General features: G+C 40.3%; 2 protein-coding genes and 1 long non-coding RNA gene across 4 annotated transcripts; 2 read left to right on the forward strand and 1 right to left on the reverse strand.

Annotated features, from left to right (window-relative positions):
- The first annotated feature begins 227 nt into the window (after window positions 1–227).
- Window positions 228–3,257, forward strand: LOC146504610 (uncharacterized). Its single transcript, XM_085131324.1, has 2 exons — window positions 228–490; window positions 1,670–3,257. The coding sequence occupies exons 1-2, from the start codon at window positions 415–417 to the stop codon at window positions 2,278–2,280; spliced, it is 687 nt and encodes a 228-aa protein (XP_084987450.1). The 5' UTR covers window positions 228–414; the 3' UTR covers window positions 2,281–3,257.
- Window positions 3,258–3,271: 14 nt separating this feature from the next.
- Window positions 3,272–10,227, forward strand: LOC146504611 (PHD finger protein 12-like). Of its 2 annotated transcripts, XM_085131322.1 has the most exons (6): window positions 3,272–3,419; window positions 5,312–5,683; window positions 5,798–5,893; window positions 7,588–7,670; window positions 7,764–7,902; window positions 9,030–10,227. In XM_085131322.1, the coding sequence occupies exons 2-6, from the start codon at window positions 5,536–5,538 to the stop codon at window positions 9,500–9,502; spliced, it is 939 nt and encodes a 312-aa protein (XP_084987448.1). In that variant the 5' UTR covers window positions 3,272–3,419; window positions 5,312–5,535; the 3' UTR covers window positions 9,503–10,227. The 2 variants fall into 2 exon arrangements, with proteins under 2 accessions (XP_084987448.1, XP_084987449.1); XM_085131323.1 differs by lacking the exons at window positions 3,272–3,419; window positions 5,312–5,683; window positions 5,798–5,893 and adding an exon at window positions 5,989–6,725.
- A 269-nt stretch (window positions 10,228–10,496) lies between these two features.
- LOC146504612 (uncharacterized) lies at window positions 10,497–14,401 on the reverse strand. The gene is made up of 5 exons (XR_014868833.1): window positions 14,065–14,401; window positions 13,313–13,397; window positions 12,533–12,691; window positions 12,092–12,177; window positions 10,497–11,717 (listed from the first exon to the last, which is right to left on the reverse strand). It is a non-coding gene; the product is annotated as an uncharacterized LOC146504612 (long non-coding RNA).
- Between the last annotated feature and the right edge of the window lie 8,231 nt (window positions 14,402–22,632).

The raw sequence follows: 22,632 nt of genomic DNA on the forward strand, positions 1-22,632 counted from the left end.
CAGACTTAATTAACGTGATGAATTTTCTTTATGGCTTTCAGTTACTTGTTTATAAAGAGACGAATTAATGATCAAAAACATTACATATTACAATAATTCAATAATCAAAATACTTATGATTAGAAACTGCGAAACTAAATAAGAATTATTATTTTTAAAAATCTGATAATTATAGGAAACTTATTCTGAATAAATAAAGCATAAATGTTTATCACTCCGCGTCGCCTGCGTGACCCGGGAGTCAAGGTGATGAGGATGACGTGTAGCGCGGCAGGTATAAAAGCAGAAGCCAACATTCGAATTTGGTTTTCACATGAGAGTGCGAGCAGGAGGTTTGTTTAATAGCGCTGTGAAAACCTGTTTGTTTCCAAAGTTTTAAAGCTGTGAAGAAACGAGGATTCAAACACCCCAAAAATGAGCTCCGGTGGAGTACGGCGTGAGCGGTACCTGCTCTCCGTTGGTGTTACCCGTATTCTCGATGAGCGCTATGGTAAAGCTTAGTAAGCTAATAAGTATAATAGAATATTTAAGCAAACAAAGACACCTTAGACTGGCCTTTTATTACTTTAAAGTGAGGAAGATTTCATGAGTGTGAACATTTCAGGTGAAATATGTCAAACTTTAGAAACTTTTAGTTTTGGGCAATTTTGGTTTGAAAAATGCTAAAAAACACTCCATTTAATGCACGCGCCATGGAAACGACGTCAGTCATTAGAACCTGCGGGAGGCTGACGTCAGTGCGGTCATCCTGGAGTCCTGTTTTTGTATGTGGAGGGTTTGAGTTTGCATGTTTTAGCAACTTGCCCTGAATTAGACGATAAAGTTAATAAATTCCGAATCTGTATAGAAGCATGATGGAGCTGCGAGAGTTCACAGAGGCACTCGTTGCGTTTATAAAGCTGGGAAATTTTGAGGGAGGTTAGGGAGTCCTCGGAGATGTGGCCAAAATTTGATCTTGCACGCATTATGTGCAAAATCAGTTATGGCTACTGATGCTGAATCAAGTATATCATATTTATGTGCAGCATTGTGTATGCCGTGTCTGTACAGGTGTCCAGATGTATGTTATGTGCTCGGTGAGAAATTGAAACTGTGTGCATGCAATAAGCAGGTTGGAGGTTTCTCACCTGACTTTAGCTGTTTTATTTTCAACAGACTGATGCTTAAATAAAATAAGAATAAGTGCTGAACATGAATTCATTATTAAACATCACTGAAACTCTATGCAGCCTTACTGACAATGTGTCCATAATTCACAAATATTATGGACGACATTCATTTATCATGAAATGTTGTTCACAGTCACCAAGATCACACAAAGTTATTCTTTACTATGAGCTGTACATTTTTAATTTACATGCAGCTAAAATGTGAATTTTGCAAATGAATTCTATCATCAGGACATTTTTACTGTGTGAACATGCTAACAAGCAGAGTTTGGTGCTGTGATCTTTGGTTTGAAACATGAAATTTAGTCATTTACAGTGCAAAACCATTTTTCTCACCTTCTACCAATCTTAAGACTTTCATAAAGAGTGAGTTCTGCTGCGTGCCTCTCATTGTCTGTGTGTAGAAATAGCATATGATGATATAAAGTTTTGACATTTAAATCCGCAATTTGTCTGATTATGTCACGATTAACACAGATGATCTTTTTGTTTTCTCGTAGCTGAGCTGGTGAGTCCTGTCAGCGTACGCCAGATGTTCATCTCTAACCTGAGGAACCGTCCTTTGAGCCCCAGCCATGTGGACTCTATGAAAGATCTGGTCCTCTCGTTAAACCATAACCTGGTTACGGGGACGAAGGCGTTTCCTTATATTGCCTTCAGGGGATTCTTTAACAAACTGCAGCTGACGACACCTTTCACCCATGTGCCAGAGAGTCAGTTGGAGAACAGCACTCCATCTCCTCCTACCAACTCACCAGCTGGTTTAATGGTGCTGCCTGCAGGGTCCCACCTCCATTCACGGATCCTCACACCTCTGCTTCCAGAGAAGGCAGATCTTTCTGTCCTGAAGGCAGATCAGAGGAACTGCATCTGCACCCTGGATGTCGACGGCGACACCATCACCAGAGTCATTTCCACTGTGTATTGCACAGAGGAAAGGGAAATGACTAATCGATGGAGAGTTACGGACTACACCTCTGACGGCAGAGTAATCATGTCGGTGCTCTGCCAGTTTCTGAAGAGGTTTACACAGGGTGCAAAGAGGAAGCCTGCAGAGGAGGAGAGCAGCAGCAGGAGCCCCACTCCACCAAGGAAACGTCTCCGGCTGTGATCAGTAATGAAGCCTTTCCTGGACATGTGGAATATGGATGTTACATATGGATGTTTCCTCGTGCTTTGGAGAAATCCTCCTCCAAGCGCTCCGCTTCTCCATCCGTGGAGCTGCAGCTCAACGCTGGCCGGCTGCAGCTTGACGGTCTTCCATCGGGGGCCGGAGCTGCAGGCCCTGGTCTACGAGTGGCCCAGGTACGACTATTGGACCGCAGAACCAGCAGCAGGCCAAGCAGCCGACCTGGGACTCCAAATTCCAACACTTCATCCACCCCAACCCCCTCAGAGGAGCAGAACGATGGAGAGGAGGAGGCAGCAGAGCCTGAGGATGAAGTTCAGGGTGCAGAGCTTCTACAGTTTCTGCTCCGACCCTGCGACTCCTCAAGAGACTCTTTCAGCTCCTAATAGCAGCTGCTATGGAGAGAAACTCCACTCAGTTTCAGCTGGATTCAGGATGTCATCGCTCTCCAGTGCAGTATCATGCGACACCTATCCATCAAACAGAAGGCCTCATCAACAGAGTGGCACTTTGAGAAGCAAATACATAATCAAGTGGAACATCAGAGGACATGAAAACTCAGGCCTCATTAGAAAGGACTTCTTCCCCTGACCCCTGCTCTAAAGCTTGCAGTACACCCAGTGACTCCCAGGGGGCCTCTCTTTCCAAGGACAGCCCATCAGGGCTAGCTCTTTGCAAATGCACCGCGACACCATGTCAGAACTGTAGGAAACCTAATGGACCTCTGGAATTGGTTCAGCCTCCCAGAGCCAATGGACCTGTAGACTGTAACAGTGCCTCAGATTCCTGCAGGCAGGCTGAGCTACAGAACAGACTGAAGCCTGGGAAAACGCCATCAGCTTCTGCCTCTGGACTGGTGAACCACATAGGAACAGAAACGGTTAAGAAGGAACCCGAGAGCACTGTAAATGCATATGCCCAACAGAACTGCCCCACTGCCCCCACGATATGGCCCCACAGTGGCCAACAGAACCACAGGAGCCAGACAGAGCCCCAGGAGGAGTGTGTGAGCACCGGTGAAAAGCCCTCCTTCTCAATCACCAGCAGTTCCTTGACAGATGCGCCATCTAGAGGCAGCCAGGAGCACGACACAGTAAAGTCTGGATCAGCACCTACTCCAGGTACACATCATCAGAAATGTCAAAGCTGCAGTCTTAATGTATCACTTTATACAGCTAATAATAAGAATATTAATAATAATCATGATGATAATAATAATAATAATAATGATGATGATAATAATAATAATAATAATGATGATGATAATAATAATAATGATAATGATAATGATGATGATAATAATAATCATGATAATAATAATGATGATGATGATAATAATAATAATAATAATGATGATGATAATAATAATGATGATGATGATAATAATAATAATGATAATGATAATAATAATAATGATAATGATAATGATGATGATAATAATAATCATGATAATAATAATGATAATGATAATAATAATAATAATAATAATGATAATGATGATAATAATAATAATGATGATAATAATAATAATAATGATAATAATAATAATGATAATAATAATGATGATGATAATAATAATAATCATGATAATAATAATAATAATAATAATAATTTATTCTAATAATACTTTAAAGTATAAGAGATAATGTACAGTAGCTATAGTGATTACGAGGGCCCCACCCTGGAGCCAGGCCTGGGGAGGAGCTCAAGGGAGTCTAACCAGAGACTGTGTTTTAGCCCATGCAGTCTGGCTGTGTACAGGCTAAAGAGATGACATAGGCCCACCCCCCATGTGCTCACCACTTGGAGGAGGTGTTGTGGGGGTTTTGTGCAGTGTGTGTGTCGGTTGGCAGCCTTTGTGTACATGGGATGATAATTTGTTTTGCTATTGAGAATTGCATAATTCTGTTGTATTAGTACTGACTAGTAAATTTCTGGGATGGTGACAGATGACCGAAGTGTGAATCCATTGTCACTGCTATGGTACCAATAGTATTACAGTGCAATATTAGTGACACAGCATGAGTTAAATCTAAGAACAAAAACAGCCTTTAGTGTTTTCTCTGGAAATGTTAAGTACATGTAAAAACATAACACTGTAGTTTAACAGTAATTAAAGTAAACTAAACTTGTAATTCTAAAGTCAATACAGGCTTGTTGTTTCCACCTATAGTACTAGCCAGGGCTGCAACTATTCATTGAGTAATTTGATTACAAGAAATACTCGTGCTGTTTCATTTAATGCATGACTCTTTAGTCACGTAGAGCTTGTTAACTTAACACTGATGTCAGATCAGTTTCTTTCACCAGCAGATGCAAAATGATCAGAGTGGATGGTGTTTGGTCAGTGAATTATTTATTTAGTTTACTAAGAGTAAGACAAAAAACAGCATTTTTATTTGCTGCTCAGGTGGGAAGCTGACTTGGTATCTGACGTCTCTTTACGTTTACTTGCCACAGACTGGACAGAGCAGTGTCAGGTGACAACATGCATGTTAGTATGTCTCAAAGGGGACAGTAAATCATGGGCGGACTATTGACAGATGTTACAAACCAAAATCACTGACACGGGCACGACCGTATCGATCAGAGGTTCTGAGTTTTGATTCATTTTCAATGTGATAGGAGAGAGGTCCAGATAGACGACTGGCATTAACTGGGAAAAAGTGGACATTGGTGTGGTCAGAAATTACTTCTGATAACAGTGCTTCTGTCAGTTTGCTGTAACTCTTCATGCAGTAGACACACCAGTAAGATGTCTGTTGATTTTTATTGGGATCCTTGACTCCCAAAAAACCAAACACACTCATGATAGTTAAAGGAGATGAAATAATGTTGCAACAAGTCCTCGTGACTCTTTGAAGTGTGTTAAATGAAGTCTTTTTGTAGAATTTTTGCAAGTGTATCAGTTTGTGCATCAACCAGTTGGACTTTTTAGACACTGGAGCACTTACACAGCTGGGCCGTCATATTCAATGTCAGTTTGTCTCTTTTTTCCTCTCCTGTCCCTCAGACATAAAGGCTGCTCCTGCACTGACGGACTCACTGCTGCCCAACACACTGTCCTCCATCACCAACCTGTCCAGCTGCATGAAGGATGGAAAAGAGGAGGATGGGGGTGAGTTTGTCACTCTGTGGCCACATGTGACAGTTTAAGAGCCTTCGTATTGCTGTGTTCTGCTATGAAGCACACGAAGATGTAATTAGCTTTTGGCGGTTGTGTGTTTGTGTTTGTGCATGGATCGAGCTGGACAAACTGGATACAGAGATGATCAAGCTCTTGGCCCATCAGAGGATCCAGCAACTCTTTGCTCCCAAGTGCCCAGCACTCAACCTCCCCCCACCACCAGCACTACCCCAAAAACCTCAGCACCCCACCCAAACAGTAAGACACCTTTGCACTACAGTTTAGTCTGTTTACTTGTCAAGAAGTCGGTTTTTCTGCTGTTTGATTGCTGTTTTGTTCTAATTATTAAAACCTACACTCTCCTCCTTCCAGGTCAGAAAAAGGTGCAAGCCAGAGCGGTCTTTTACCCCCTGACAGGAAGAGGAGCAGCTGTCAGCATGTGCTATAGGACGTTACACATAGGATCAGGTAGGACATTCAGTCGCTGTGACTTTGACCCTGCTGCATTCTGTGCCCTGACCCTGAGCCACTCTTAGGTTTCACCTTTGATGGGGAAAGTTTCACGAACTGACGTACTTTTTAAAAATCATACCAGTTCACCAAACTCCAGTCAATCATGTTTGATTTAGGTTATATTCTTGCCTTATGACTAAAGTTTAGTAAGACAGAAGTAGAACATAGGTAGGACCCCATCATACCTGCTGTGTGGTGCCTGGCAAATGTCACCATACAGCAAAGTTGATGTTACATGTTGTAAGCTGTCGTCTCTGCTGGTCATGCACTTCTCCATTTTTATAATCTGGTGTGTTGCTGCATTGCTGCTGCAGCTGGGTTACAGTCTGTTTTTAATGGCATCCTAACATCATATCAGTACAGAAGTTTAGAGGTTCACAGGTTTCACAGAGGGAGATGTTGAAACTTTGAAACTTGGCTTTAAAATTCCTCGGCTTCCAACTTTGACTTCTTCTCCTTCTATACCAGCGCTGATTTGGAGGACGGGCAACACCTATTGTTCAGAAGAATACTGCAGCACGTACATGCACCGTAACAGCTAGCATGAATGGATATAGCTGTGTGATGGTATTACTGGTGACACGCAAAGCTGCCAACACAGCAGGTGTACCAGGGCCCCTGGTTTGGTGGCTTTGCTCTGAGCTAATCACTCCTACAGATATAAAACTGGGAAGTGATGCAGAAGCAGTGTGTGGAAAAACTAACAACACCCCATCATTCATCAGCTTGCAGAACCACCAGACAGATTTGCTGATGTGCTTTGAGTCATTGCACTGCCTGATCCTAGGTGACTTTTTTTGGACTTTAACTCCTGGGAATAATTTGCAGCTGTCTTGCACGTTTTCCACTTGAATAGTGAATAATCTTTCTCCTGGTAGAATTATGAGCGTGTTTGGAACTGGCTTCATGCAACTTCAGATACTGACATGCAGCACTCATTTATTCTTTAAGACATCTTTCCTCTTTGGCATCATGTCGACACACACCAGAATGCTTCTGAGTTTATAGAGGTGGTCACTCGTGCTCATAATCAGTTAATCAGTTGTGTTTGATTAGCAGTATGTACCTGCTACTTGTCATCTTTATTTCTATGGAAGCAACAAGGGTTTGCTTAGTGTTTCATACACTAATTCTGCATTTTGGCTTCTTTTTTGTCAAATACATGACAGTAATGTCATATTTTATAGTTCATCTGAGGTTACATATCAAGATTTAATTTCAAGACCTGCTAAAAACAAGATGATTTTTATTTTGTCCTAATATGTAAACCTTGACAGAAGGTGTCCTTTTAACCATGACTGTACTTGTGCACGACAGGCAGCAGTACACGACAGAGTATAATACTGAGCCTGTACTAGCTCCCAATCTCTGCATCATTAGTCAGGTTGAGTGATAGTTGATACCGTCATCTTTAAATCGGAGTATTTTAAGCAAGTTGTCTGTGAAAGTGAGTTCTTAGACCTGTGAGGGTCACAACAGGACCATGTGGAATAAAAACTACTGAACAAAAACACAATATGTCACATTGGAGTGCAGGTCATTAAAATACATTTTGACACATCAATATTGCAGAAACAAAATCCATGTTGCAAATCTGTATTCTTTGTGTTGTGGGAAAGGGTGTTTAAGTCTTTAACTGTTTCTCTAAGGTGCTGACATGGATGTGTGCCTTACAAACTACGGTCACTGCAACTACGTATCGGGGAAACATGCCTGTATTTTCTATGATGAGGTGAGGCCTTTAAACTACATCACTCTGCAGAGCACTCCTGTGGTTGTTAGTGACCAAGATGTAAATTGTGTGTGTGTGTTTGTCGTCCTTCAGAATACCAAGCATTATGAGCTTCTGAACTACAGCGAGCATGGCACCACAGTGGATAATGTCCTGTACTCATGCGATTTCTCTGAGAAGACCTCACCATGTCCACCCGGTGGCCTGGTAGCCAAAGTCCAAGGAATCATTCGTAAGTACATCTCCGTCATCTGTTTGGATTGGCTTGAAGGAACCTAGGTCTGTGTGCCCAGTTTGATTTGGACTGCTGATGAGGTCGTCACTCATGGATTTTGTATAAACCTTTTATGAATATCCATCCATCTTCTTCCACTTAGCCACTCATCTGTATGTGTTCTGGTTAAAATGGTTAAAATCTTAATTGTGAAGAAATCATAACATCATTGCTTCTGTAAATTTAAGGAATACTTTAATTTATACTCTAATACTGAAAAGAATCATTTTTAGTTTGGCTAGAATTTCAGGAAGTGTAGCCCCCCATGTGCTTAATGTCAGTGTCCTGTTTGTTACACTGACACTGCTCCTGCAGTATTGGTCAGCTTTTAGTGTTCTTCATCCAAATTGTGGTCAAGGTCACATTTGTCATTCTTAATGGGTACATGTAATTAGTTTGTGTAGAGAACCGGTTCTCCGTCTGTTGTAGGTTCTGGTTAGAGTGCCAGCTTGAAGTGCAGGGAAAAAACAAACCATGAGTTTGGTGTTGGAGTTCATCTCCATCCATAATGGCGATCTAGCCAGCGAGCCTGCTGGTAGAGAAAACACCAAATGGGAAAGAACGGGCTGGCTTATTATTATCAGTTGCAATTTCAAAGTAAAAGTAAGGATGTAGTAAACGTACAGTACAGTGGTAAACTTGGTGCATGTGGCATTGTAGCAATGAGAAAGGTAAATAAATAAAGTGCTAAAATGAGCAGTCAGATATACTTGTTCTGTGGCAGACCACGTTATGTAAAATCTGAATGTTGCTGTATCACATAAAGCTTCCAGTCTTAATCTGTTATTAAAGATCATTTGGACAGATGTTTAATTAGTAAAGAGCTGCAGTGTGAAACAGCATTAAATCAAATTTCTCTGAAACTGTTTATAGATGATGAGTGTAAAACATGTTTGCCAGAGTTCAGCTTTCCACATCATTTTAGTCTCATTTTCAAAACAAAGTGTTCATTTTTTATTTTGTGGATAAAATGTAATCAGTGAAATCTTTTCATGGTTGCATTGTCTCCACATTAATGGAGTTTACTGTGACACTAGTCTGTACAGACGTCTTTCTCAGACCTGCTGCATTTCTTCTTTGCGTAGGTCGCAGTAAGAAACGGGAAGAGGACGAGGGAGCCAACTCCATGGTGGGGTTGTTGCCAGTAGGAGGAGTGATGAGTAGCCAATGTCAGGGTGGTGCTGAGCCGTCTTGTAGCTGCAAAGCGAGTAGCTCCAGTCTAATTGGAGGCAGCGGGGCGGGCTGGGAGGGCACGGCCCTGCTCCACCATGGCAGCTACATCAAACTGGGCTGCCTCCAATTTGTCTTTAGCATCACTGAGTTTGCCAGTAAGCAGCCCAAAGAGGAGCAGGCCACTACACCTGCTGCCAGTTGCACAAGCACCAACACCAGCAGCAGCAGTGTCATCAGCACCACCCTCACCACCACCGCTAACACCTCCACACCACCACCACCCAGCGCTGCCACAACAAGCGGCTTTTCCAACCAGGATGAGGCTGACTCTGAGACTGTACCTCCCCACCAAGTGCCCGTACTGCGTTCTAACTCTGTTCCATAATCCGCACAGGAAGCCCCGCCCTCCCTCTTATTTTGCACCTTCTGTGTCACGATGAAGGGAAAGCTGCACAGCTGGTTGGTCAACAGGGAAAAGTTGTCTTTTTTTTTAATGGTTTATATCTTTGCATGAACTTGAAGTATTATTGACAATCTCTTTTTTCCTTTTTCTTTTAAATGACTGACGTAACCGTTAGGACTTTGAGCAAACATTACTTCTTTGCGCTCAATCTTTGTTTTTGCCAGTATATTAGTTATGTATGGTGTAACCTTTTTGTCAGTCAGCCCATTTAGCACAAACATTTTTTGTTTTTTTTCCTTTGTAGTATTGAATTCCATACATTCTAATTTCTTTTGCTGCTTTTGCACCACAGGTAGCTATATATGTATGAAAACATACATGCTTATACACTATAACATGTATATATAATGTAAATACATTTTAATTCAGTGCCTCTCAATTGGAGAAACATTGGATTTCATGTAGATTTGCCATTTTTTGGTTTTTAACTGTACAGCTCATTGAATTTGTGATACTGTGTAGAGTACCAGACGTTTTGTGATAAAACTTGTTCTTAGTCTGTACTTTCCGCTGTAGTCCATCTGTAAATATTGTATAGTTTTAGCACTCATTTTAACATCTTGTGCTGCTGTGTATATAAGCGCTCTTTGTCTGTACCTGCTTGTCTGTTCAAACCTGTAAATACAGAAAGATTTTCTAAGAACAAACTCAGTGTTTATGCCTGTTATTTTCAGCCTTGTTTTCACTTTCTGAGACAGCAAGTTCAGTACTGACAGGGGTGGATCTACAGGGGTGGCATTGGGTGGGCATGTGCTACACCCTAGTTGTTTGCATATGACATGTTGTTTACTAAAATAAGTTAGCATTAACACTTTGAGCCTAGCTGCAATTAACGTTGAATATAAATTCTAAAAAATGAAGAAATCGCATAGCGTTACCCTCCCGCCCCTATTAGAAAATGGTTCAGCCCTGCTTTATTTCTTGTTGTCGGCAGCAACCAATGCCTACACTGTAAAAAAGAAAAAGTTGAGAAAATTTAAAATTTCAAGGCAACATGATGCAAGAGATTTTTGAGTTTTCTCAACTTTTGCAACTGTTGTTGACTTAACTAAGATTTACAAGTTCTGCCAACTTGGTTCTTCTTGTTCACCTAATTAGGATAATCCTGGAAGTCTAACGAAGAAATTCTGGTTTCAATGCCATGTTTTTCTGCCTTCACCAAACAAGGATATTCTTGTTGAGTAATCATACAATTCTTACTCCAGTGAGTTGAAAATGTACCTATATAAACAAAGGAAAATGTATGCTGTGATTATACTTGAAAGAACACTCAATAAATAGATATAGAATAAAACAAAGCACAATTCAATTTTATCTAAAAGCTTATTTATTTTGTTCAACAGCACTTTCAGTACATTTCAGAATGTCATGGGCAGTAGGGTGAATTTCTGTTAAAAAAAAGAAAGAAAGAAAAAGAAATAACAAACAAACAAAAACGTGTTGCCAGTTTCTTTTGGGTGCTTTGAGCACCCCAGCAGAGACGTTAAAATTCCAGTCCAGAACCAAAAAAGAAAAGTGTCCAGCAACTTAATAATTCACGCACACACACCCTGTCCGTCTTGTAAAAGCTGAACATAACTATTGCACCTTAAATAGTAATTCCACAAACGATTGCCTATGTACCCAGATATTGACATTTTACATGGGCTTACTATGATGAACTATGGAAGTTAAAAGTTATTAGAAATGTTACCATCAATGAAGAGGAAACTAACAGGTAAAACACCAGTTCTATGCTTCATGTGAAGTGGAAAACACTGTAACAAATCTTTTAAAATACTACAAGACAAATTTTCACCATATATTCTCAACAATACAGATTCATCTGACTAAAACTTACATTTCGAATAATGATTTATCCACGTCACCTTCATATTGTCCGACCAGGTCAAAATAAGATGGCCTCAATTGCTTTAAAGGTGTAACTCATCTGCTTTGGATAATCAATGTTGAGGGCATACAGAAGGCCAAAGAGGTGTGCCAAGGCAGTAGAGAGATCTGGAATGTTATGTAGCACGATGTCCCCTTCCAACACAACTGCATGTTCTCGCACAGACGTATCGGTATCGTCATCTTGTAGGATGGTGAGGATGGCAACTGATACACCGTTCAACACTGGTTACAAAATGTCAGTGTCCTGAAGAAAAGTAAAATATGACTTATTGAAAGCTAAGAAAAACTAAAGACTTTAGATAAGATTTTAACTTTAACCTCTATACCATGCTGGTCATTTGACTCATAGAGGTTTTAAGAACAAAAAGCTTATTTTCCTTTAATTAATGCCACCTTGTGAGTTTTGTACAAAATTATTTTCTGCTATGGAACACCCACTAACAATGCCCAGCTGCTGCTCAGCAGAAAAAAAGGAGTGAGAGTTATGACAACTGCAATCCCCACTATAAAATTATCTGGACTGCACTGAGGAAGTGTACATTTCCATTTTGGATTAACTCATCCTTTAAAAACATCTCATAGCAATTATTTTTACTTGCATTACTTTTTTGTACTTACTAAGCACTTCAGGAAAACCTCTGTTGCATCCTCTCTGAGGAAAATGGGCAGGCCTCTCAGTGCCGGTGGGACACAATGTCGGATGCCTAAAAAGTATTCAGTGGAAAACAAGAATTTCAATTAGTGTAGTAACATGGTGTACTATACACAATGCAAAATCAGAACTCTCATAGTAATGAAAATAAAGCACAGGTCAGACCCAGCAACACGCAAAACTTACAAAAAAACCCCAACAACAACATCATGTTAACAATTTTACTTTCTATTTACAAATTAAATAGAAATACTGCCAAATAAGAACAAAGCAATGACTGATGACATTAATTTTTACTGACATGTCCACTGATGTGTTTTGTTTGAAGCCAACATCTTTTTCAATTTCTGTTAAGAGAAAAGTATTCTCTCTTCTAAACATGTCAGATAAAGAAGCACTTCACTCACCTGTTCATCAAGTTTATCCAGGAGGTCTTCCATCTCCTCACAAAGAGCTCCCTTCTTAGGCCGGTACAGTTTCAGCAGGCCAGGCACAAATTTGCCAAGGGATGCATTGAAGGTCCCCAGGAGGTCTTTGCTTGTGATCCGATGAAATTTTTCAGATATCTAAACAAGACATTCACCAAAATATTGTCATTTATTCAGCACAGAAAATTCCTGGGTAGCGGTCTTGGACAGTCTGCACCATGTTATATGCCTGACTGTGTTATCAACAGCAAAACCTACTTCAAAAATCTCTCATGAAGACGTATTTTGCACAGGAATAGAAATACCCTCCACAAAAACCAGTATCAATATGCAAATACATATTATGTTCTAAGTTGCACCAAAATCTGTGACCAATCAGATTCTGTGACCTGCCTTAGTATTCTTTCCCTAACCATCTCAGTCTATAGAAGTCCTATTTCTAGCACTAAAAGAAAACAAAAAAAAACATGCTAAGTCAAAATTATGAGATTGCCTTTCTGTTTCACAATTTTGATTTAGCATGGAGACTCTTTTCTTGAAAGAAATTTCTTTACACATTTTCTGTGTAAAGAAAAGTTCAGGGTAAGGATTTCAATGTAACACTGGCAAGGGTCTTGACTGGAATAGTAGCACAATATAATAAAGTTGGCCAATGCATTGCCCCAGCAAATACTGTACTACTTCAATATAGTCAATCTAGTATAAATCATGCCCAATTTGAATAATAATTAAATTATAAATAAATTAGGACAGTCTTACCTCCACAGAGTAAAACAGCCCAGGTCATCTCTCCTGGACACACACACTGGACACCATAGGCTGACACTCCACGACCTCTCTCCGCCTGAGAAAATGTTTGCAATAATGAAACATTTCAATATAATGTAGAAAAAAAACAAGTTACGGATCGGACTCCCTGATCCTTACTGCGCATGTGCAAAGTCGGACGGTACAGATCGCGTCTACCCGTGGAATTGTACATAAAATCAATACTCCACCAACAAAAAGGCTCTCAAAACAATACAATACTTTCCACAGCTTTGAAGGATGGGTCAGGTGTATCCTTCTTGGCCCACCCTATGCCAGAATTCATAGCGCAGCCCAGCCGATTCTAGTTTCCAACAATGGCGGCAGCCACTTAGTTTTAATATTACTCTTATTACCCTTTTCGGCTCACAAAGTAAACTTTTAAGATATTTTCAGGCGAGAATGTAGCTGTGTAAATTTCAAATATCTGCTCAGTTTAATAAGACAACACATATTTGCAAAAATGCTTCTACGTTTTCGGAGACGTCTGTTACCACCGGCTTTGATAGCTAGCTGGCTGGCATATCATTTTCACCCCCGGTCCTTCGCTAGCTTAAACATGATATATAAGTCACTTAGATAACTTAAATATGTTATTGTTTGGCTTTTTTTCAGTGTTTTACTCATTCCACCCTCCTGGGTCCTGAGGAGGATGCAGCCTAGGCGCTTGTAGAAAATCCTAATAATAGATCTGGTTAGCTTACCTGCTAGGGCAAATAGTCGGCAGCTTGTCCTGTCCGAAAAATGGTCAAAAAATACAGTCCAACTTCAGACCAGGTAAAATCCGTAATGGTCGAAAAATGGTAATTTCCATCCAACTTTGGCCACGTTTCTTCAAATTTTCTTAGCAGGTTTTCAGTCCAGAACACATTGACAAACCACTATCACACAGCTCAGGTCTTCTCAGGCTCGTTTGGTCCAGTTCAAACTTGGCACAGACCACGTGTGCCAGTCATCTACGGGGTTTCCCACAGGTTCCCAACTTGACTCAAAAAATCTACTCAAAAGTTGATAATCTTTGTTATGCTCTCTAGAAAATCTTAGTTACAATGGAAGAAATTTGTGGGGCAGACGAGCTTTTTTAGGTTGTAAATGGAAAGTTTTATTTCTAAGTCAGTTTAATTTGAAAACTTTAATTAAATCAACAATTACTAGTTATCGTTTTTACAGTGTATGATTGGGCAGAGCACATTTGGAATCAAGAGTTTATCAATGAGGTCGACGCAGACCTGGTCATCATACTGTTCATTCAGAATGCTGGTGGGCTCGGCGTGTTTCAGGACAAAAAAAGAAAAGTAAAAATGGACAAAGTGATGACGTGCTCCATGAAAAGCAGACCGTGGGTTGGAACAGAAATAAACAGAGATGTGTTTTGTTTTCACTTCTGTACCTCATGGTTGTTTAATTCAAAAATACAAGAAGCAGCAACAGATGCAAATACAGTTATTAAGGTGTCACACATTAGGCCTTTCACAAAGTTGGTGCATTAACTGTTTAGAAATGACAGCCATTTTCAGAGGCTCGAAAATAACTGGACACCCTGATATGATTTTAAATAAAATGATAATTTTTACATCTTTGATGAAAATCTTTGGCAGTCGGTGACTGACTGAGGTGTAGATGCTCGGTCGGACCTTTACTGCAGCAACTGTCCGTTTGTTTGTTGGTCTCTCTGCCTTCAGTTTTGTCTTTGGTACAGTTATGTGCAAAGTAATAGCAGTGTGTTCCATGTTCTTAATAGCATTTATTTCCATATATACAAAGGCACTGGGAGCCGTGCATATTTAATCGAAAAATAAAAAATAGACAATTTTTTCATATTTTTTTCTTTACTGAAAATGAAGAAAAAGAATATTAGGGTGTTCACAAAATCAGCAGAATCTGCATTTTCATTTACAAACGGGAATATTTACAGTATAAACTGAAAATGAAATGTGGATTTTGCTTTTCTTTTAACCTGTTAAACCCCAAAGAGTTTTCTGAGCTTCCTGCTCGATAATGAAATGCCCAAAATTAATTCAGTATTTCTCTGCAATTACAAACTCTGTGTATACAATCTTGGTATACACAGAGTTTCAAAAATAAAGCTAATGTGACGCACTAATGTGTGATCCCATCAGAAGTAGTACTTGTTAAAAAAAAAAAGAGAGAGATTTGTCACCGAAGTGAACTATGTGTAAGAGGTAGTTGCACCCCCCCGGCCATTGCTCAGTGAGACAGAATAGCGAGGTCATAGGTCCTCCTCTCCAATTGACCCTGTGCACGAGAAAATGCTAACTTCCTGGTTTGAGACCGTATGTGGGGTTGTACATTTCCGGTAGCTTTACTTTGCGGTCAATCGCTACTGCGAAGATATTCTCCAAAATCATGTCCAAAACTCGAAAACGGAAAGATGGCGTTAAGTTACAAAGAGCAGAAGGTGGGAACACTCACCGCTGTTGTGTCATAAAAATCTAATGATCAATTTTGACGTTTAAAGAGTTTAAATCGATCAGTTGTTTACATCACTCAACACAAGCAGAACTGCAGCAGAAGACACATCGTCCACATTCAGAAGCACATCTGTGTATAGTGACTGGTCTTATGATTTAAACAGGCAAATGTTCAGCATTCAAACTACACGTGAAGAATAGTCAAACCAGATGTTTCCCGTTATGTCGAGATCAGCTCGTCAAGTACACACCTACACAGCATGTTAACAAACCGTGAAAAAAGCCACACAAAAAATGAATGATTGCTGGTAAGGGTTTCTATACATTAGTATTTACAAAGGGTATGTTGTGACTTACCTTCAAAATTACAGCGGTCCCTCGCTAATAACGCGGTTCACCTTTCACCTCGCTGTTTCGCAGATTTTTTAGTGCAAGTTTGCATGCTTATTTTTACTTCACATTGTGTCCTGCGTCCTGATCGCTGCAGATGATCTCCTCCGTGACGTCTCTCCTGTACAGTACAGAATCGCTGCATCGATAGCTAGCAGTGTGACTCTGAAGTGCAGTACTGTATGTCCACGATGTCCACGAAACGTTTTGCAACGTCAAAAAATAAAATTGGCAACTTGATTTCACCTATCGCTGGTTATTTTTAGAACATAACACCCGCGATAAACGAGGGACAGCTGAGAAATATAACATTTGAATCCATTTTCTGTTTTGCCCTGAGGCGCGGAGAAAAAATATTGGCAAGTCGATGAACATCATTTACAGATATATTGGGTAAATGCCCGAGACATCTATAGAAATGTAAATCGCTGCTTGATTCATTCACTTGCTTAACTTGTTTTGGACCGTAAACAAGGCGCAAATAGGACACCGGAAACAAAGCTCCCCACAGGAGTTTCCGCACCGGAAGTAGCATATGCTAACGTGCACATAGTCAATATGGCAGAAGCGAGGCAAAGAGAAACTTCACCAGTCTAGGGCCTAGTGATGGGATTTCCGGCTCTTTTTAGAGATCCGGCTCTTTCGGTTCGGCTCACTAAAAAGAGCCGGCTCTTTCGGCTCCGAACCGACTCTTCAGGTTGTTTTGTTGCTTTAATTATTTAATCATTAACAATAATATAGAATTATGCAGAAAAGGAATTACTAATGTAAAAAAAGTGGTTTTATTTATATATGTTTATATATGGCCCCTAGAGACAAATCACGTACAAACTAAAGCACGTACAAACTCCAAAACACATTTCTAGTGTTAACTGAACTTCCAAAACAGAGCTACCCAGATCACTTAAATTACACAATTGAAAACATGTGTGTATTGTTTGTGTATTTATAGACAAGCACTCATATTTATTCAAATAATTAAAAAAAAATCATTTACCTGTTACTACCACACACCAAATCTGGTTGTTGATACTTCCTGGCTTGTGTAGCCACTAGGTAACAAAAGCTCAACACTGCGCCCAGCATCCTGGAGCACTTCTGTTGTCTTTTGTACGTGATTCTGAGTTTGTACGTGCGTCTGAGTTTTTACGCGTTTTGGAGTTTGTACGTGTGTTGGAGTTTGTACGTGCTTTGTCTCTAAGGGCCACCGTAAATATACTTTTATTTATTCACTCCACATAAAATGTAATAAATAAATAATAAAATACAAAAAACAACTATTTACATTTTAAACTTTTAACTATTTAAATTTTCAGCTTTTTCCTTTTAAACAAATTTAACGTGAAACAACACAAAACACTGCAAACCACAACACAATTAAATATAAATTAAAATATTAAAACAAAAAGAAGATGCACATTCTCTGTCATATGGGCCTGCATGTTTTCTGAATCCTTTATCATCTGCAACTGAAAATAGTGGATGATTACTATACCTTTCTAATGTGACGTTGTTGTCCCTCGCTCTCTTTCTCTCTGGCTCTGTTCCTGTGCTACTGCAAGTGTAATTAACGCCCCTCCCCCCTCTGCCCAGCGCAAAGTACAGGCCGCGCGTGCGGAGTTTAGCGGAAAAAAGGGCGAGAGAGAGGGTGAGAGAAAGAAAAAAAAAACCTCACGGCTCCCAATAAGGAGCCGGCTCGCATCGTTCACTTCAAAGAGTCGGCTCTAAGAGCCATTTCGTTCGCGAACGACCCATCACTACTAGGGCCGGTTGCTGCGGAGGGACCAGCTGAGACCGGGACAACATCTGAGTCCCACCTTGACACAGAGACTGAATCATGTGACAACACAAAAGTGCACCAAGCTAAACTCCAGAGACAGAAATCCAAGAAGAGCAAAAATGAGCCACTAAAAACCGCTGTAAGCAACAGAGAGCCAATAGTAAGACTAATAGGAAAAAAAGCATAGAGTTAACTGACTATGGGAAAGTGCCAAAGATTTATGCAGTTAATGGGGAATCTCTTCCATTTGATTGGTGGGTAATATTAACTGTAAAATTACCAGGCAATGAAGACCCAGAGCTTTCCATGAACGTGCCGTTTCTAATTAGCTCAGTGCCCTTAGACACACCACTCATAGGGTTCAATGTGGTGGAAGTGTTAATCCAGAGAAGCCCAGCACAGGCTGCTTCTAACTTAGCTAAACTACTTGGTAGTTACTTCGTGAAACACTAAATAATTTGAAGCAGTTGTGCACGAATTGTATTGAGGTTTCAGAAACAAGCTTTGCACAATTTTAAACAAAGCTACAAATTAGACCAGATTATCAGTGATTATGATCAACATGCTTAGAGAAATCCCCGTTTGTTTATTGTGATAACAACATAGGTTTTGTGGCTTTAATTGTTACTTACTTTGTTATATCATGTCAATATGGAGATGTGATTTTATTTATTACTGTTATATTTAATATATTTGTAAGTAAAAAGTATATTATATTTTTTAATAAATGGTTTGAAAAAAGAATCCTTCCCTCTCACAATTAGCAACTAACAGTACATCACTGTTATATACAGTGGCTTGCAAAAGCATTGGGCCCCCTTGAACTTTCCCACATTTTGTCACATTACAGCCACAAACATGAATCAATTTTATTGGAATTCCACGTGAAAGACCAACACAAAGTGGTGCACACGTGAGAAGTGGGACGAAAACCATACATGATTCCAAACATTTTTTACAAATAAATAACTGCAAAGTGGGGTGTGCGTAATTATTCAGCCCCCTGAGTCAATACTTTGTAGAAACACCTTTTGCTGCAATTCCAGCTGGCAGTCTTTTGGGGTCTGTCTCTACCAGCTTTGCACATCTACAGACTGAAATCTTTGCCCATTCTTCTTTGCAAAACAGCTCCAGCTCAGTCAGATTAGATGGACAGCGTTTGTGAACAGCAGTTTTCAGATCTTGCCACAGATTCTCGATTGGATTTAGACACCAGACAGGTCAGGGATAAAGTTATTGAGAAATTTAAAGCAGGCTTAGGCTACAAAAAGATTTCCCAAAGATTTCAGCTCAGTGGCAAGTTTTTAGCAGTAAGCCCAAAGGACGAGGTCTGGTTGCAGAGTAGTTGTTACGATCTCTGTGGAAAAGATTAGCCTCTGATCCAAGTCCACTCGCATCTGCCAATCCCTGGCGACCTTCAGCGGGCCCAGGTCCAGGGCGGAAGGGCTTGTCCTCGGCTTGTCCCCCTCCGGGACAAATGCTGATGAAAACTGACACTTCTCTTGGTTCACAAAAGGTTGAGCGTCAATGGATTTTCTCTTGCACTCAGCTTTCTCGGCTAGACACCTGAGGACCTGATTGTGTCTCTATGTGTATCTGCCCTGAGTAAGGCTGGTCCTACAACCAACCAAGATGTGCTAGAGTGTTGCTGGGACTGTACACAGTGTGCGTGGACTTCCCCTGTGCAGAAGGCGACTACAAATGTTGTGCATACTAAATAAACAGAAAAAAAGATCCCTGTTGTCTTTGCTTAATGACTGGTTTCAGTCTTGACAATCCACATTGCACCTTTCAACATGTTTGTGGGCAGGTTTGAATGCTCCAGGTGTAAGTGGAGCCCCTCAGCCTCTACTGCAGATGTGTCACAAGTTAATCTAGTAGTGGGTTATGGCACTTGGCCACAGGTGGCAGTAGTGGACTGAACTCCATTTGAGACTGCTCCAGCTGCTATGTGATAGTCAGTAGATCTGCTACAAATTGAAGATCATGTGCAAGTTTTGAAAATCAAATTAGCTTTAAAACAAACAAACAAAAAAAAATTCTAACTCATCTCAACAATAAAAAAACAAAAACAAACCAACTGACACACTTGAGTCACCCACTTTCTTAAATCCACTCACTCTCTCGACTCAATCACACTGGCTCTGTTTATTACTAATCACTGTGTAACTGCTGCAGATGCTGCTGCAAGTGTTTGTTAAATTAACCATACTTAAACAGACTGTATATAAGGTGGTGTGGGAAGCCAGACCGGGCGTCCCCCTTCCGGCTCTTCTCTCTCCTATCTTGTCCCCTTTTGTCTTACTTCTCTCCATCACCTTTTCTATCCCTTTGAAGAAGTTAGGCTTCGTAAATGCTAAAGAGGTAAGTATTATTTTTTCTCAGTTGCAGTGAACATATAGAAAGAAAATGTAGGAAACTAAACAGAAGAAAGAAGAAGAGAAACATTTTAACATAAACCGGTGACACACTCCAGGGCCTGATCAACCCTGGCAGGGCCTCCTTGGATGAGGGTGTCTAGTGATAACGGCCGAAACACTTGATGAACCCAAGGTCCACTACTAATGATGTGTCACAAATTTAAAATGGTAATCTAGATCGATCTCTAATCCCGAAGGAAAATGGCAGATTAGCCTGGGTAAAAGACCGAAAGTTGAGGCTCACAATGGTGTGTGCTGCTGACAAAGTTTCTGGGCTGCCTTTCCTCATAACAGCCATCACTCAAGAGTCTCTCCATCTAAAGCAATGCATTATCAGGGACTGTAATATTTAGTCCTTTAACTGAATCAACTCTCTCCAGCCATGTTGATGAATTACCTATTGGCTAAAATGATCATTTCCAGAGAAAAACTAACAGGATGTGACGTTACAACACTAGTGAAATATTCATGTGTCATATATTTGTTCAAGACCTATTTCTTTGTTATGGAAAAAAGTTATTAAGATCATGATGAACAACGGGAGTGCTGATTTCTATATCTTTATGTATATAACTTGGCATTTCCCACTGATGCAGGCCAAAAATAAACACATAATATCATTTCATTAGGTTCAAAGGTTTATTTGCAAGATGCACAAACAGACAACATTGAAAGTTACAAATACACTGTGCATGAAACAGGAATTCAAACGTGGTGCAGATCTGTGTCACAAGTTAACCTGGCTGTAGACTATGGCACTTGGCCACAGGTGGCGCTAGTTGACTCGACTCCATTTGAGTGCACACAAAGAAAACTGCATGCTTTAGTTGTGAACAGCATGTGACTTGTCCAGTGAGAGGATGCCAAAGTGTGTTCTCTGTAAAACCATCATTTACCTCCCATATGTGTAGAAAACACAAACGTTTAGAAAACGTGATTTGTGGTTAAAACAAAGATACTCAGAGAGTCCAACCACAAGTGCCACCATACAGTAAGGTATCAGATACAGAAGACCCTGGTATGGATGGGTCTAATTTCAGTATGTTTTACATTAAAGCACAGGGGCAGCATCTTCTGCCAACATCTACCATTCAAACCGTTGTTGAAGAAATACGAAATATACATGAATTGGGACAGATGTATAGATTGAATAGACTAAGCTGATGAACAGAATCAACTTTTTGGGATTTACTTACCTGGATCATTGAGCATGCATCAAGGTGATACTCTTGGCTTGTTTAGTTTCATATTCTGTTGCTTCCACACTAATACACTGACTAACACAACCATATAGGTTCAACCAGTAAGACATTCAAACCCTTGTTATTAAAGGTTTTCATTAGTTTTTGTTGCTGTTGTTGATTTTTTTTAAATTCTCAGGTTCCTCCTGCTTTGCTTCTGAGACATTCATGTTGAGCATTGACAAGAAGATTGTCAACAACCGTATCACAACCTCTGCAATCTGCCTACCTTTAAGGTGTCGCAGATAAATACAACAAAATAAAACTAGTACCGGTACCGAAAAAAAGAAGATTTATTCATAACACACGTGAAAAGACCCAGGAAAACCGAGTAAACGATCAAAACGATAACAAAATAACGCTGAAAACCGATAAAAACCCTGAAAACCATACATTTCACACCTGAGCCTCTACTCTCGCGGCCCGGTACCAAACGACTCACGGACCGGTACCGGCCCGGGGGTTGGGGACCGCTGACTTAGGCTACGTCCACACGTACACGGGAATTTTTGAAAACGGAGATTTTCCTTTTTCATTTTAAAAAATAATCCCGTCCACACGTAAAGGCAGAAATGAAGGAAAACGCTGCTAGGAACATGCCAAAGCAGCAGGTGGCGCTATATTCCTAACCGTGTAGAAATGTTGGCCAATCAGAAGTCTAGAAGCCTCGGTGGGAAAAAGTAAACAAAGCTGGGGCATCGAGTCATATGTGTGGAGGGACAGTAACTGTGTGTGTATATGTAAGCATTTAAACACTGCAGAGAGCACAATTAACAGTAACAGTAACACATCTTTGACGCTGCGTTTTCTGCGTTTTCTCCATTTTTCTCATCCACACATAAATGCAAAAACGGAGTTTTAGAAAATATCCACCCTGGCCGGAGTTTTTAGAAATCTACGTTTTCAGTGACCGAAAACGCCGTTTACGTGTGGACGAAAGGCGCAAACACATAGAAAAATCTGCTTGGTATCAAAAATACCCGGGTACATAGCCTTAGGCTACGTCCAC

Source organism: Neolamprologus multifasciatus, chromosome 14, assembly GCF_963576455.1.
Source record: "Neolamprologus multifasciatus chromosome 14, fNeoMul1.2, whole genome shotgun sequence".
NCBI classification, from domain to species: domain Eukaryota; kingdom Metazoa; phylum Chordata; class Actinopteri; order Cichliformes; family Cichlidae; genus Neolamprologus; species Neolamprologus multifasciatus.